At 40.6% G+C, this 15,609-nt stretch overlaps 1 protein-coding gene across 1 annotated transcript in view; it reads right to left on the bottom strand.

The window, feature by feature from the left end:
• ULK4 (unc-51 like kinase 4) overlaps nucleotides 1–15,609 on the bottom strand; it is a 1,503,227-nt gene that overhangs the window by 651,064 nt on the left and 836,554 nt on the right. Inside the window, exons 28-29 of the mRNA XM_053714343.1 lie at nucleotides 1,853–1,904; nucleotides 1,619–1,754 (exon numbers count right to left, since the gene is read on the bottom strand). Coding sequence (XP_053570318.1) covers nucleotides 1,619–1,754; nucleotides 1,853–1,904 — 188 coding nt within the window. The remainder of the gene's footprint in view (nucleotides 1–1,618; nucleotides 1,755–1,852; nucleotides 1,905–15,609) is intronic.

The raw sequence follows: 15,609 nt of genomic DNA, 5'->3' as shown, positions 1-15,609 counted from the left end.
CTACAGACAGATGTGAAAGATGAAATCTCCCTCTTGGGAGAGAATCCTTGAATTCTAGACAATACCCCTGGGTCACAATTTCTAATGCCCAGGAATCCTGAACGTCTCTTGCCCAAGCCTGAGCGAAGAGAGAAAGTCTGCCCCCTACTAGATCCGGTCCCGGATCGGGGGCTGCCCCTTCATGCTGTCTTGGTAGCAGCAGCGGGCTTCTTGGCCTGTTTACCTTTATTCCAGGTCTGGTTAGGTCTCCAGACTGACTTGGATTGAGCAAAGTTCCCCTCCTGCTTGGAGGCGGATGAGGAAGTAGAGGGACCGCCTTTAAAGTTTCGAAAGGAACAAAAATTATTCTGTTTGGTCCTCATTTTAACCGTCTTGTCCTGAGGAAGGGCATGACCTTTACCTCCAGTAATGTCAGAGATGATCTCCTTTAGTTCAGGCCCGAATAGGGTCTTACCCTTAAAGGGAATAGCTAAAAGCTTGGATTTAGATGACACATCAGCAGACCAAGACTTAAGCCATAACGCTCTATGCGCTAAAATGGCAAAGCCTGCATTCTTTGCCGTTAATTTAGCCATTTGGAAAGCGGCATCTGTAATAAAAGAATTAGCTAGCTTGAGAGCCTTAATTCTATCCAAAATATCAACTAATGGGGTCTCAACCTTAAGATTGTATATCCCATATGTCACTAGCTTATGGACTCTTGCCAATTACATGAAAGAAAGTTTGGGTTTTATATCCCTTTAAATGGAAAAAAATCTTATGTTTCTTCCAGAGTTCTTAATAAAATACAAAACAACAGGACATTTTTTAGTTTCAATCTCTCCATTAAATGAAGATTTCAAACTTAAAATGTTAAAGACCCATGGTTTTACTTTGACATACTGGATTATTAGGTTCATGGGCTGCTGAAGTAGCACTTAAGACAAAGAGCTAACTGGCTCCTTGTACTATGACGCAAGCTTTGACAAACAGCCCAGGTCTCCTAATGATCTGTGCGCAGGATTGAGTGAAGCACCATATACTACAGCCAGCTCTCAGACCAGGTGAGTTGTTTGAACTCAGTTGCACAGGACATAAGTATATATACCCTGTGTGCCTATTATCAGCAAAAGCAGTGAAACAACAATAGTTTTACTAGAAGCATGTTTGCTAATACATATCATTTTGCAAGAACAAATCTATTCAGAACTGAAATACACTGCTTTGTATTTTAACTTAAACTATTATATCACTAAAAATATTGGATAAAAAAACACCCCATGTATACAACAGACATTTCATGAACACAGAATTCTTTTTGTTTCACATATCTAAAATGAAAGAATCTATAGTAAAAAAAAAAAACAAAGCAAGAAATAATATTTTGCTTGACAAATGACCATTCAGACTGTTGCATTCTATGGCATGACTGAAAATAAGAAGCCCTTAGATTTGCAACAAACGTCTGGAACACTGGCACATATAAAGCTTGAGTTATCATAAATGCTGTAATTCACTAGCATGCACAAGTTTATTAATCTGTATTCCCACTTGCTAACATACACATTATTACTTAGTTATCCTAATTCTAAACTTTACCCACAGGCATCTCCCATTTGAATCCAGCTGGGGAACTTACACTGGGAGCAATGAATGTGTGACCAGAGACAGGAATGTGCTAAGCCTTTTCTCTCTCCCCTCTGCCATGGCTTCGTGGTTGACAAGCAGTGATGTGGTTTCTGCCAGAAGCCGCAAGCTGAAAAGCCTCCATTCCACTAGAAAACAGAGAGGACCAGGAATGTTACCATGTGGAAATATAATTGAAACAAAATGTGAATTTACAGAAAGGCATACTTGATGTGGGTATATTTACCATTCTGGCTGCATACCAGGGAGACTAAAGGTGGGAGGATGCAATCCACAACCTAAATGAGAGACAGATCTGGAATGAATTACTGCAAGAGCAGAAATAGAATTTATTTATACCACAAACTATTAGTTTAACAGACAAAGTCTTTAATTTAAAGAAATATTGGCACATGTAAAATGCTGTGATTTAGTATGTATGTCAGAGGACTTATGTTCAGATAATAGATTGCTAACCCTGGCATTCTATTTTATTTGCTTTTATTATCTATCTATCTATCTATCTATCTATCTGTCTATCTATCAGATTTTTCAAATCAATTCATACTTCCACCTTACATATTTGTGTTTGTGAAGGCATTTAAAAAGAAACATTTTTTTTTACTTCCACTATTTGTTGCAAAATAAATGAAAGCAATGGCTAGTGTGTTGTATGGCTAAACATTGATATATTTAAATTTAATATATTTTATTAGGTTTTCACACACTATTAAAGGGACATGAAACCCCAAACTTTTCATGAGTAATTCAGACTGAGCATACAATTTTTAAAAAGCTTCCACTTTACTTCAATTATCAAATTTGCTTCATTCTCATGGTATTATTTGTTGAAAAACAGAATTTATGCTTACCTGATAAATTACTTTCTCCAACGGTGTGTCCGGTCCACGGCGTCATCCTTACTTGTGGGAAATATGTCTTCCCCAACAGGAAATGGCAAAGAGTCCCAGCAAAGCTGGCCATATAGTCCCTCCTAGGCTCCGCCCACCCCAGTCATTCGACCGACGGACAGGAGGAAAAATATAGGAGAAACCATATGGTACCGTGGTGACTGTAGTTAGAGAAAATAATTAATCAGACCTGATTAAAAAACCAGGGTGGGCCGTGGACCGGACACACCGTTGGAGAAAGTAATTTATCAGGTAAGCATAAATTCTGTTTTCTCCAACATTGGTGTGTCTGGTCCACGGCGTCATCCTTACTTGTGGGAACCAATACCAAAGCTTTAGGACACGGATGAAGGGAGGGAGCAAATCAGGTTACCTAAACGGAAGGCACCACGGCTTGCAAAACCTTTCTCCCAAAATTAGCCTCCGAAGAAGCAAAAGTATCAAATTTGTAAAATTTGGCAAAAGTGTGCAGTGAAGACCAAGTCACTGCCTTACATATCTGGTCAACAGAAGCCTCGTTCTTGAAGGCCCATGTGGAAGCCACAGCCCTAGTGGAGTGAGCTGTGATTCTTTCAGGAGGCTGCCGTCCGGCAGTCTCATAAGCCAATCGGATGATACTTTTAAGCCAAAAGGAAAGAGAGGTAGAAGTCGCTTTTTGACCTCTCCTTTTACCAGAATAGACAACAAACAAAGAAGATGTTTGTCTGAAATCTTTTGTAGCCTCTAAATAGAATTTTAGAGCACGGACTACGTCCAAATTGTGTAACAAACGTTCCTTCTTTGAAACTGGATTCAGACATAAAGAAGGTACAACTATCTCCTGGTTAATATTCTTGTTAGAAACAACCTTTGGAAGAAAACCAGGCTTAGTACGCAAAACCACCTTATCTGCATGGAACACCAGATAGGGCAGAGAACACTGCAGAGCAGATAACTCTGAAACTCTTCTAGCAGAAGAAATAGCAACCAAAAACAAAACTTTCCGAGATAGTAACTTAATATCTATGGAATGTAAAGGTTCAAACGGAACCCCTTGAAGAACTGAAAGAACTAGATTTAGACTCCAGGGAGGAGTCAAAGGTCTGTAAACAGGCTTGATCCTAACCAGAGCCTGAACAAATGCTTGAACATCTGGCACAGCTGCCAGTCTTTTGTGTAGTAAAACAGATAAAGCAGAGATCTGTCCCTTTAGAGAACTTGCAGATAATCCTTTCTCCAAACCTTCTTGTAGGAAGGAGAGAATCTTAGGAATTTTTATCTTATTCCATGGGAATCCTTTGGATTCACACCAACAGATATATCTTTTCCATATTTTATGGTAAATCTTTCTAGTTACCGGTTTTCTGGCCTCAACCCGAGTATCTATCACAGAATCTGAAAACCCACGCTTTGATAGAATCAAGCGTTCAATCTCCAAGCCGTCAGCTGGAGGGAGACCAGATTTGGATGTTCGAATGGACCCTGAACAAGAAGGTCCTGTCTCAAAGGTAGCTTCCATTGTGGAACCGATGACATATTCACCAGGTCTGCATACCAAGTCCTGCGCGGCCACGCAGGAGCTATCAAGATCACAGAGGCCCTCTCCTGTTTGATCCTGGCTACCAGCCTGGGAATGAGAGGAAACGGTGGAAATACATAAGCTAGGTTGAAGGTCCAAGGTGCTACTAGTGCATCTACTAGAGTCGCCTTGGGATCCCTGGATCTGGACCCGTAGCAAGGAACCTTGAAGTTCTGACGAGACGCCATCAGATCCATGTCTGGAATGCCCCATAATTGAGTTAGTTGGGCAAAGATCTCCGGGTGGAGTTCCCACTCCCCCGGATGGAATGTCTGACGACTCAGATAATCCGCTTCCCAGTTTTCCACACCTGGGATGTGGATCGCAGATAGGTGGCAGGAGTGATCCTCCGCCCATTGAATTATTTTGGTCACTTCTTTCATCGCCAGGGAACTCCTTGTTCCCCCCTGATGATTGATATACGCAACAGTCGTCATGTTGTCTGATTGGAATCTTATGAATCTGGCCTTTGCTAGCTGAGGCCAAGCCCTGAGAGCATTGAAGATCGCTCTTAGTTCCAGAATGTTTATCGAGAGAAGAGACTCTTCCCGAGACCATAGTCCCTGAGCTTTCAGGGATTCCCAGACCGCACCCCAGCCCACTAGACTGGCGTCGGTCGTGACAATGACCCACTCTGGTCTGCGGAAGCTCATTCCCTGGGATAGATGGTCCAGGGTCAGCCACCAACGTAGTGAATCTCTGGTCTTCTGATCTACTTGAATCATTGGAGACAAGTCTGTATAGTCCCCATTCCACTGTTTGAGCATGCACAGTTGTAATGGTCTTAGATTAATTCGTGCAAAAGGAACTATGTCCATTGCTCCAACCATCAACCCTACTACTTCCATGCACTGCGCTATGGAAGGACGTGGAACAGAATGAAGAACTTGACAAGCGCTTAGAAGTTTTGACTTTCTGACCTCTGTCAGAAAAATCCTCATTTCTAAGGAATCTATTATTGTTCCCAAGAAGGGAATTCTTGTTGACGGAGACAGAGAACTTTTTTCTATGTTCACCTTCCATCCGTGTGATCTGAGAAAGGCCAAAACGATGTCTGTATGAGCCTTTGCTTTTGACAGGGACGACGCTTGTATTAGAATGTTGTCCAAGTAAGGTACTACTGCAATGCCCCTCGGTCTTAGAACCGCTAGAAGGGACCCTAGTACCTTTGTGAAAATCCTTGGAGCAGTGGCTAACCCGAATGGAAGGGCCACAAACTGGTAATGTTTGTCCAGAAAGGTGAACCTTAGGAACTGATGATGTTCTTTGTGGATAGGAATATGTAGGTACGCATCCTTTAGATCCACGGTAGTCATAAATTGACCTTCCTGGATAGTGGGTAGAATCGTTCGAATGGTTTCCATCTTGAAAGATGGTACCCTGAGAAATTTGTTTAGGATCTTCAAGTCCAAAATTGGTCTGAAAGTTCCCTCTTTTTTGGGAACTACGAACAGATTTGAATAAAATCCCATTCCTTGTTCCTTTAGTGGAACTGGGTGTATCACTCCCATCTTTAACAGGTCTTCTACACAATGTAAGAACGCCTGTCTCTTTATTTGGTTTAAGGATAAGTGAGACATGTGGAACCTTCCCCTTGGGGGTAGTTCCCTGAATTCCAGAAGATAACCCTGAGAAACTATTTCTAGTGCCCAGGGATCCTGAGCATCTCTTGCCCAAGCCTGAGCAAAGAGAAAGAGTCTGCCCCCTACTAGATCCGGTCCCGGATCGGGGGCTACTCCTTCATGCTGTTTTGTTAGCATCAGCAGGCTTCTTGGCCTGCTTACCCTTGTTCCAGCCTTGCATCGGTTTCCAGGCTGGTTTGGGTTGTGAGGCATTACCCTCTTGCTTAGAGGATGCAGAATTAGAGGCCGGTCCGTTCCTGAAATTGCGAAAGGAACGAAAATTAGACTTATTCTTGGCCTTGAAAGGCCTATGTTGTGGAAGGGCGTGGCCCTTTCCCCCAGTGATGTCTGAGATAATCTCTTTCAATTCTGGTCCAAATAGAGTTTTACCTTTGAAAGGGATGTTAAGCAATTTTGTCTTGGATGACACATCCGCTGACCAAGACTTTAGCCAAAGCGCTCTGCGCGCCACGATTGCAAACCCTGAATTTTTCGCCACTAATCTAGCTAATTGCAAAGCGGCATCTAAAATAAAAGAGTTAGCCAACTTAAGTGTGTGAACTCTGTCCATAACCTCCTCATATGGAGTCTCTCTACTGAGCGACTTTTCTAGTTCCTCGAACCAGAACCACGCTGCTGTAGTGACAGGAACAATGCACGAAATGGGTTGTAGAAGGTAACCTTGCTGTACAAAAATATTTTTAAGCAAACCCTCCAATTTTTTATCCATAGGATCTTTGAAAGCACAACTATCCTCGATAGGAATAGTAGTGCGCTTGTTTAGAGTAGAAACTGCCCCCTCGACCTTAGGGACTGTCTGCCATAAGTCCTTTCTGGGGTCGACCATAGGAAATAATTTCTTAAATATAGGAGGGGGAACAAAAGGTATGCCGGGCTTTTCCCACTCCTTATTCACTATGTCCGCCACCCGCTTGGGTATAGGAAAAGCGTCGGGGTGCACCGGAACCTCTAGGAACTTGTCCATCTTGCATAATTTCTCTGGAATGACCAAGTTGTCACAATCATCCAGAGTAGATAACACCTCCTTAAGCAGTGAGCGGAGATGTTCTAATTTAAATTTAAATGTCACAACATCAGGTTCAGCTTGTTGAGAAATTATTCCTGAATCTGAAATTTCCCCATCTGACAAAACCTCCCTCATGGCCACTTCAGATTGGTGTGAGGGTATGACAGAACAATTATCATCAGCGCCCTCCTGCTCTTCAGTGTTTAAAACAGAGCAATTGCGCTTTCTCTGATATGTAGGCATTTTGGATAAAATATTTGCTATGGAGTTATCCATTACAGCCGTCAATTGTTGCATGGTAATAAGCATTGGCGCGCTAGATGTACTAGGGGCCTCCTGCGTGGGCAAAACTGGTGTAGACACAGTAGGAGATGATGTAGTATCATGTTTACTCCCCTCATCTGAGGAATCATCTTGGGCAATTTCATTATCTGTGGCAGTACTGTCCTTACTTTGTTTGGACGCTATGGCACAATTATCACACAAATTTAAATGGGGAGACACATTGGCTTTCATACATATAGAACATAGCTTATCCGAAGGCACAGACATGTTAAACAGGCTTAAACTTGTCAATAAAGCACAAAAAACGTTTTAAAACAAAACCGTTACTGTCTCTTTAAATGTTAAACAGAAAACACTTTATTACTGAATATGTGAAAAAGTATGAAGGAATTGTTCAGAAATGACTAAAATTTCACCACAGTGTCTTAAAGCATTAAGAGTATTGCACACCAATTTTCAGAGCTTTAACCCTTAAAATAATGGAACCGGAGCCGTTTACAAATTTAACCCCTATACAGTCCCAGCTATAGCCTTTGCTGTGACCTAACCAAGCCCAGAGGGGAATACGATACCAAGTGACGCCTTCTAGAAACTTTTTCCAGCTACTTTCAGATCCTCACACATGCATCTGCATGTCTTGCTCTCAAAAAACAACTGCGCAGTAATGGCGCGAAAATGAGGCTCAGCCTACAACTGGGAAGGCCCCCCTGACTGGAAAAGGTGTCTAACATAGTGCCTGCCGTTAAAAAACGTTCCCCAAGTTTATAAATGAGAATTATCAGCATAAACATGTATAAAATGCCCAAATAAAGCAATCGATTTAGCCCATAAAAGTGTCTACCAGTTTTATAGCCCATATTAAGCCCTTTATTCTGTTTGCTTGACTAAGAAAATGGCTTACCGGTCCCCATGAGGGGAAATGACAGCCTTCCAGCATTACATGGTCTTGTTAGAAATATGGCTAGTCATACCTTAAGCAGAAAAGTCTGCTAACTGTTTCCCCCAACTGAAGTTACTTCATCTCAACAGTCCTATGTGGAAACAGCAATCGATTTTAGTTACTGTCTGCTAAAATCATCTTCCTCTCACAAACAGAAATCTTCATCCTTTTCTGTTTCAGAGTAAATAGTACATACCAGCACTATTTTAAAATAACAAACACTTGATAGAAGAATAAAAAACTACATTTAAACACCAAAAAACTCTTAACCATCTCCGTGGAGATGTTGCCTGTGCAACGGCAAAGAGAATGACTGGGGTGGGTGGAGCCTAGGAGGGACTATATGGCCAGCTTTGCTGGGATTCTTTGCCATTTCCTGTTGGGGAAGAGATATTTCCCACAAGTAAGGATGACGCCGTGGACCGGACACACCAATGTTGGAGAAAGATACATTGGTAGGTAGTGTACATGTCTGGATGTAACATTATACCCCTTTAAGGGGCGGTTTCCTCAGGTGCATATAAATCACACTGGATACATCACACCAATGCTTGGTATTGATGTATCCAGCCTGGATTAACTTCCTGTGAGCTAATCCCTTTTGCACCTGTGAAGCTAGTTTCTCTCCTGTGGATTCTGGGGAAATTTGCCTGCTACTCTCTCCTGCTCTGTAGTGGACTTTCAGTTCCAGCTGACTACCGGGTGACGTCACTCCCACGAGCCACATCCACTGTGTCTCTCACACGCTGCTCTCAACCTCTGCTGCAGCGTCTCTGCCTTGTGCTTTCTCTCCCACAAGCCTCATCAGCTGTGTCTCACACACCCTGCTTCCAGCAGCTGCTGCAGCGTCTCTGCTTAGTGCTCTCTCTCCCAAGCAAAGGATTGTGCTTCTCTGACTGTGAGCTTTTTCTTCAATATTCCTCTGCTTGTTACTTAAATCTCGGTAAGCTGAGTATTTATTTTTTCCAGTTCATATTTTCTAAGCTTTAACTGCTTATTTTGTTTATTCATTGCAATGAAGGTATTTGTTATTTTTAAAGTCATGTCTGACTAAATTTGAACTACCATATGTTGCCAGGGGTAAATAGTTCTACATATTTTCAAGACAACTGACTAGTATATTAAAATCATAATAAAATATATGTAAAACCCTAAGCCATGAGTTATTACATATATTTAAAAATGAAACACTCACTCAAGTTTTTATTTGGTAACCATACTTTTAATATATTGGAAAATCTATTCATGACTTATGCTCACAATAGACTTGTTGAAAGCAGTGTTACTAATGAACTTTCACACACCTGTTACAGAATACCAAGCCTAACTTATCCAGCTGACTTAACTACGATGATGAATCCAGGTGACATAAACGCTCACTTCCAGGAATTATCCAACAAAGTTGACCTTTTAAGTCAGGGACTTAGAGAACTTCAGGTAGAAAACCTGACACTTAGGAATATTATTAAAGAAGGGTTAAGTGCAGCTAAACCCCCTGACACTAACACTCCTGACCCCCCAATTCCACCTCCTGAAAAATTCTCTGGGGATAGGAAATCATTTAGGCAGTTTCATAATGCCTGTAAATTATTTCTCACACTTAAGCCAAAAACATTTCCTAATGACCGTATAAAAGTACTAACTGTCATTTCTTTCCTAAGAGGTGAGCCCAGACAATGGGCAGATTTATTCTTAGAAAATAACGACCCTATTCTAAATTCAATTGATGATTTCTTCAAGGCCATGTCAGATTTATATGAGGACCCCAACAGGCAACTCACAGCAGATTTTAAGTTGCGTAACTTAAAGCAACATAAGAGGCCTGTTGAGGAATATATCTCTGAATTTAAGATTTGGCAAAGGGATTCCCAATGGAATCAGGTTTCCCTAAAAAATCAATTTAGAATAGGGTTGTCTGAAAATATTAAGGATGAGCTTGCTAGACTAGATCTCCCAGAAACACTTGACTCACTTATGTCTTTAACTATAAAAATAGATAGAAGAATTAGGGAAAGGAAACAGGAAATATATTCCCCAGACTCCTATACCAAGGTTACCACCCCTAAAGCTTATACACCCTCCCATAAGAGTCAGGATGAAGCCATGGAGATAGGGTTCATTAGAGGACCCCTGTCCCCTGAGGAAAAGTCACGCAGAAAAGAACTGGGACTTTGCCTCTATTGTGCCGCAAAGGAGCATTCTGTTTCTGACTGTCCTTCTTTAAAGATACAAAGATCAGGTAAGACAAATTTTACCTCAGATCATTTACTATCTTTAACAGCACAAAATCCTGCATATTTCATTATTACTATCTCTTTACAGTGGGGACAAAACCGACACAGTCTTAAGGCCGTTTTGGATTCGGGAGCCTACGCTAGTTATATAGATATAAAAGTTGTACAAGAAAATAAAATACCCATTATTGCAAAGAAAAAACCTGTTTCTGTACAATTAATTGATGGAAGACAATTAGAGTCAGGACCCATCACACACCAAACAATTCCCTTATTAGTCACTACTCATGACATACACCAAGAGTTCATTTCTTTTGACGTTATTCCTTCACCCATTTTTCCTGTTGTATTAGGTCTACACTGGTTGAATAAACATCAGCCCCTCGTACATTGGTCAGAAAAAACACTTGAATTTAATTCACAATATTGTACCACCACATGTTACCCTATACAACCTCTTCTATCTGTCTTGGAAACTAACATCCCTCCTGTTTATTCAGATTTAAAACAAGTATTTGACAAACAGGAGGCAGAAACCTTGCCACCCCATCGGGAGTATGATTGCCCCATAGATCTAATCCCTGGGTCAAAAGTTCCATATGGACACATATTCCCACTTTCTAAACCTGAGCTTGATACGTTGAAAGAATATATCAATGAGAATCTCAGGAAGGGATTCATTAGACCCTCCACCTCCCCTGCAGGGGCAGGAATATTTTTCGTAACCAATAAAGATAAAACCATACGGCCAATCGTTGACTACCGCGAATTGAATAAAATAACAAAAAAAGATCGTTATCCTCTTCCCCTCATCCCTGAATTAATCGAAAGATTACATGGCTCATCCATTTACACTAAGCTTGATTTAAGAGGAGCTTATAATTTAATAAGAGTGCGTTCTGGGGATGAGTGGTTGACTGCTTTCCGTACTAGGTACGGGTTATATGAATATACCGTAATGCCCTTTGGATTGTGCAATGCACCCGCCACATTCCAGAGGTTCATCAACGATGTGTTCCGTGATCTCCTTGACACTTTTCTAGTTATCTACTTGGATGACATCCTTATATTTTCAGATAATGAAAAAGAACATATAAAACATGTTAGGATAGTCCTCTCAAGACTGTTAGCTCATCACCTGTATGTGAAACCTGAAAAGTGTACCTTTCATTCCCCTGAAATCACTTTCCTTGGGTATCATATATCATCTAAAGGGATATATATGGAGAAAACAAAGATCCAAACCATTCTTGATTGGCCTATACCAAAAACCAGAAAACATATACAAAAGTTTTTGGGATTTTCTAACTTCTATAGAAAATTTATTAAAAACTTTTCAGCAATAGTTAAACCCCTAACTAACTTGACAAAAGCCAATGTTCCTTTTGAATGGAACAAAGACGCAAATCACTCCTTCAATGTTCTAAAAAATTCCTTTACTACAGCACCTATTCTAGCATACCCTGATCCACAAAAACAGTACATACTAGAGGTTGATGCCTCATTCTACGCTATAGGAGCTGTATTGTCCCAAAAGAATCCCAAAACAAATAGGACACACCCTGTAGCATATTATTCAAGAGTGTTAACAACCTCTGAAATAAACTACCATATTGGTGAAAAAGAGCTCTTGGCTGTTAAAAGCTCTCTTGAAACTTGGAGACACCTTTTAGAAGGTACAATAGAGCCTATAATTATTTTCACTGATCATCGCAACTTAGAGTACCTAAAAACATCTCGCACATTAACATCTAGACAAGTGAGGTGGAGTTTATTTTTCTCAAGATTTAATTACATCATAACCTATAGATCAGCTTTGAAGAATACCAAGGCCGACATACTTTCTAGGCTTCCTTCTCCTCCTCCTAAGATTCAGATGTGTAAACCCCTAGTTCCATTAGATAACATAGTGGGGACTTTAGCCATCTCAACCACTGAATTAAAAGAGAAGCAACTAACTGATACTTCTAAAGTGCTATACAACTTAACACAAGGAGAGAATGGGTTATACTACCATGACACAAAACTCTATGTACCCCCTTCACTAAGGGAACAAGTTCTCTCCTCTTGTCATGAATCTCCCCTTTCAGGTCACCCTGGTATGAACAAAACTTATGACTTAGTTACAAGATCCTACTGGTGGCCCCACATAAACACAGAAATAAGAAACTACATTAAATCATGTTCAGTTTGCACAACCTGTAAAACAGATAGGAATAAACCCACAGGGTTTCTTCTCTCCCTACCAGTTCCAGACAGACCGTGGAAAGACATTGCTATAGATTATATTGTTGATCTACCTGTATCTGAAAAGAATAACACAATAATCGTTATCGTTGATCTCTTCACTAAAATGGCACACTTTGTGCCTTATTATAAGTTACCAACTGCCCTGGAAACTGTAAATATCCTTATAAAACATGTCATCTGCCTACACGGCTTACCGAAAACTATAACATCTGACAGAGGTTCACAATTTACCTCTATGGTTTGGAAACAATTATGTTCATCCCTTAACATTGAACAACGGCTTTCTACCGCATTCCATCCCCAAACCAATGGACAAACGGAGCGTACAAACCATTGGTTGGAGGAATATATAAGATGTTACACCAACCAACAACAAAACAACTGGACAAAATTACTTCCCCTAGCAGAATTCGCACATAATAATACTTACCATTCAACGATAAAAGCTACTCCTTTCTTTGCTAATTATGGCTACCATCCGAGCTTTCACCTACACCCCGAAGTCACCACTGACTGCCCAGTCATTGATGATCTTACTAACACTATGCTTGAAACATTCTCTCAACTTTATGACACTATCAAAATTGCCCAACAGAGGCAGAAGAAATACTACGACCTCAGGCATCATCCTCCTCCTTCATATGTTCTTGGAGATCTTGTTTGGCTCTCTACGAGGAACTTACGAATCTCCGTGCCCAGCAAGAAGTTTCATAAACTTTTTATTGGTCCTTTCCCCATCATTAAAATAGTAAATGAGAATGCTGTTACTCTCCAATCGCCCCCCTCTCTTAAAGTACACCCCACGTTTCACGTCTCACTCCTCAAGCCCTACAGTTCACTTCGGAATCCTTTGGACCCTTCTGTTCCTGTGTTGCCTATAGCTCCGGATGTGGAATATGAGGTTGCTGCCATCCTTGACTCCAGGAAGGTTTCTGGTCGTCTTCAGTACCTGGTACATTGGAAGGGGTACCCTTCTGAGGAGGATTCTTGGGAACCTTCTGTTAATCTCTCCGCTCCCAGGTTGGTCTCTCTTTTCCACAGAAGATTCCCGGATCGTCCCAGACCTTGACCCACGGAGTGGTTGCTCTTAAGGGGGGGGTCCTGTAACATTATACCCCTTTAAGGGGCAGTTTCCTCAGGTGCATATAAATCACACTGGATACATCACACCAATGCTTGGTATTGATGTATCCAGCCTGGATTAACTTCCTGTGAGCTAATCCCTTTTGCACCTGTGAAGCTAGTTTCTCTCCTGTGGATTCTGGGGAAATTTGCCTGCTACTCTCTCCTGCTCTGTAGTGGACTTTCAGTTCCAGCTGACTACCGGGTGACGTCACTCCCACGAGCCACATCCACTGTGTCTCTCACACGCTGCTCTCAACCTCTGCTGCAGCGTCTCTGCCTTGTGCTTTCTCTCCCACAAGCCTCATCAGCTGTGTCTCACACACCCTGCTTCCAGCAGCTGCTGCAGCGTCTCTGCTTAGTGCTCTCTCTCCCAAGCAAAGGATTGTGCCTCTCTGACTGTGAGCTTTTTCTTCAATATTCCTCTGCTTGTTACTTAAATCTCGGTAAGCTGAGTATTTATTTTTTCCAGTTCATATTTTCTAAGCTTTAACTGCTTATTTTGTTTATTCATTGCAATGAAGGTATTTGTTATTTTTAAAGTCATGTCTGACTAAATTTGAACTACCATATGTTGCCAGGGGTAAATAGTTCTACATATTTTCAAGACAACTGACTAGTATATTAAAATCATAATAAAATATATGTAAAACCCTAAGCCATGAGTTATTACATATATTTAAAAATGAAACACTCACTCAAGTTTTTATTTGGTAACCATACTTTTAATATATTGGAAAATCTATTCATGACTTATGCTCACAATAGACTTGTTGAAAGCAGTGTTACTAATGAACTTTCACACACCTGTTACACTGGAGCACTACATGGTAGGAAAAAGTGCTGCCATCTAGTGCTCTTGCTAATGTATAACATTCTTTCTGCCAAGTAGAGCTGCAGAAACGTGCACACTTCTGAGCTTACGTTTCTGATTTTCAATAAGGGATACCAAAAGAATAAAGTAAATTTTATAACAGAAATAAATTGAAAAGTTGTTTAAATTACATACTCTATCTGAATCATGAAAGAAACGTTTTGGGTTTCATGTCTCTTTAAATAAAGTGGCTTATCAAAGCAAATGTTATATTGTCATATTTATTAGCCATTTTCTTTTACTAAACATTTACTTGCTATAGAAGTTTTATATATAATCAAAAAATATGTATACCAACAAATGGCAACAGAGTAGATTTTAATAACAAGACAAACAAGAGGCATGAGTAAGATCTCATCATCTGCAGTTATAAAACCAAAATCAAATATAAACCTACTTAAAGCAAAATCGAAAGGCCACTTCTTTCTGTTCACCTTCTCGATCTGTCTGCAGCCTTTCATACTGTTGACCATCCTCTCTTGCTCCAAACCCTTGTGGTCCTACCTGTCTAACTGTACCTTTAGTGTAGCCTTCTCTGGCACATCCATTGCCCCTTTACCACTTTATGTTGGGCGACCACAAAGCTCTGTCCTTGGTACCCATCTCTTTTCAATATATACATCATCTTTAGGTTCATTAATAAGAGTCCCACATGTTTCAATATCATTTGTATGCTGTACAGACCCAAATCTACCTCTCTGCACCAGACCTATCCCCTTCCTCATTAACTCGTGCCACTGTCTTTCTAATATTTCATCTTGTCCTCTTACTACCATAAGCTAAATCTCTTCAAAACTGAGCTCCTTATTCCTATGCCCCATTCTTCTAAAATCTCTACCTCACAACTTACTACAACTGTTTATAATAACATTACTACTCCAACCCCCTACACCCCCATGTCTTGGGGTCACACTTGACTCAGATCTTTCTTCACATGCAGTCTTTGGCCAATTTGGGCATTTGCAACTTAAAAATATCTCTAAAATTCACCACTTTCTCACACAAGAGACAACTAAGATTTTAATCTACTCTCTCATCATTTCCCGCCTCGAATATTGTAACTCCATCCTCTATAATTTTCCTAACAGCGGTTTAAGCTCCTTTACAATCCTTAATGAATGTCTCTGTCAGGCTGATATTCCTTATATGTCACTTTTAATCTGCTACACCTTTCTGCTAAT

This window comes from Bombina bombina, chromosome 5 (assembly GCF_027579735.1).
Source record: "Bombina bombina isolate aBomBom1 chromosome 5, aBomBom1.pri, whole genome shotgun sequence".
Taxonomy (NCBI): domain Eukaryota; kingdom Metazoa; phylum Chordata; class Amphibia; order Anura; family Bombinatoridae; genus Bombina; species Bombina bombina.
Note: the sequence above shows the minus strand (reverse complement) of the source record. Positions and strands in the feature narration are given on the sequence as shown.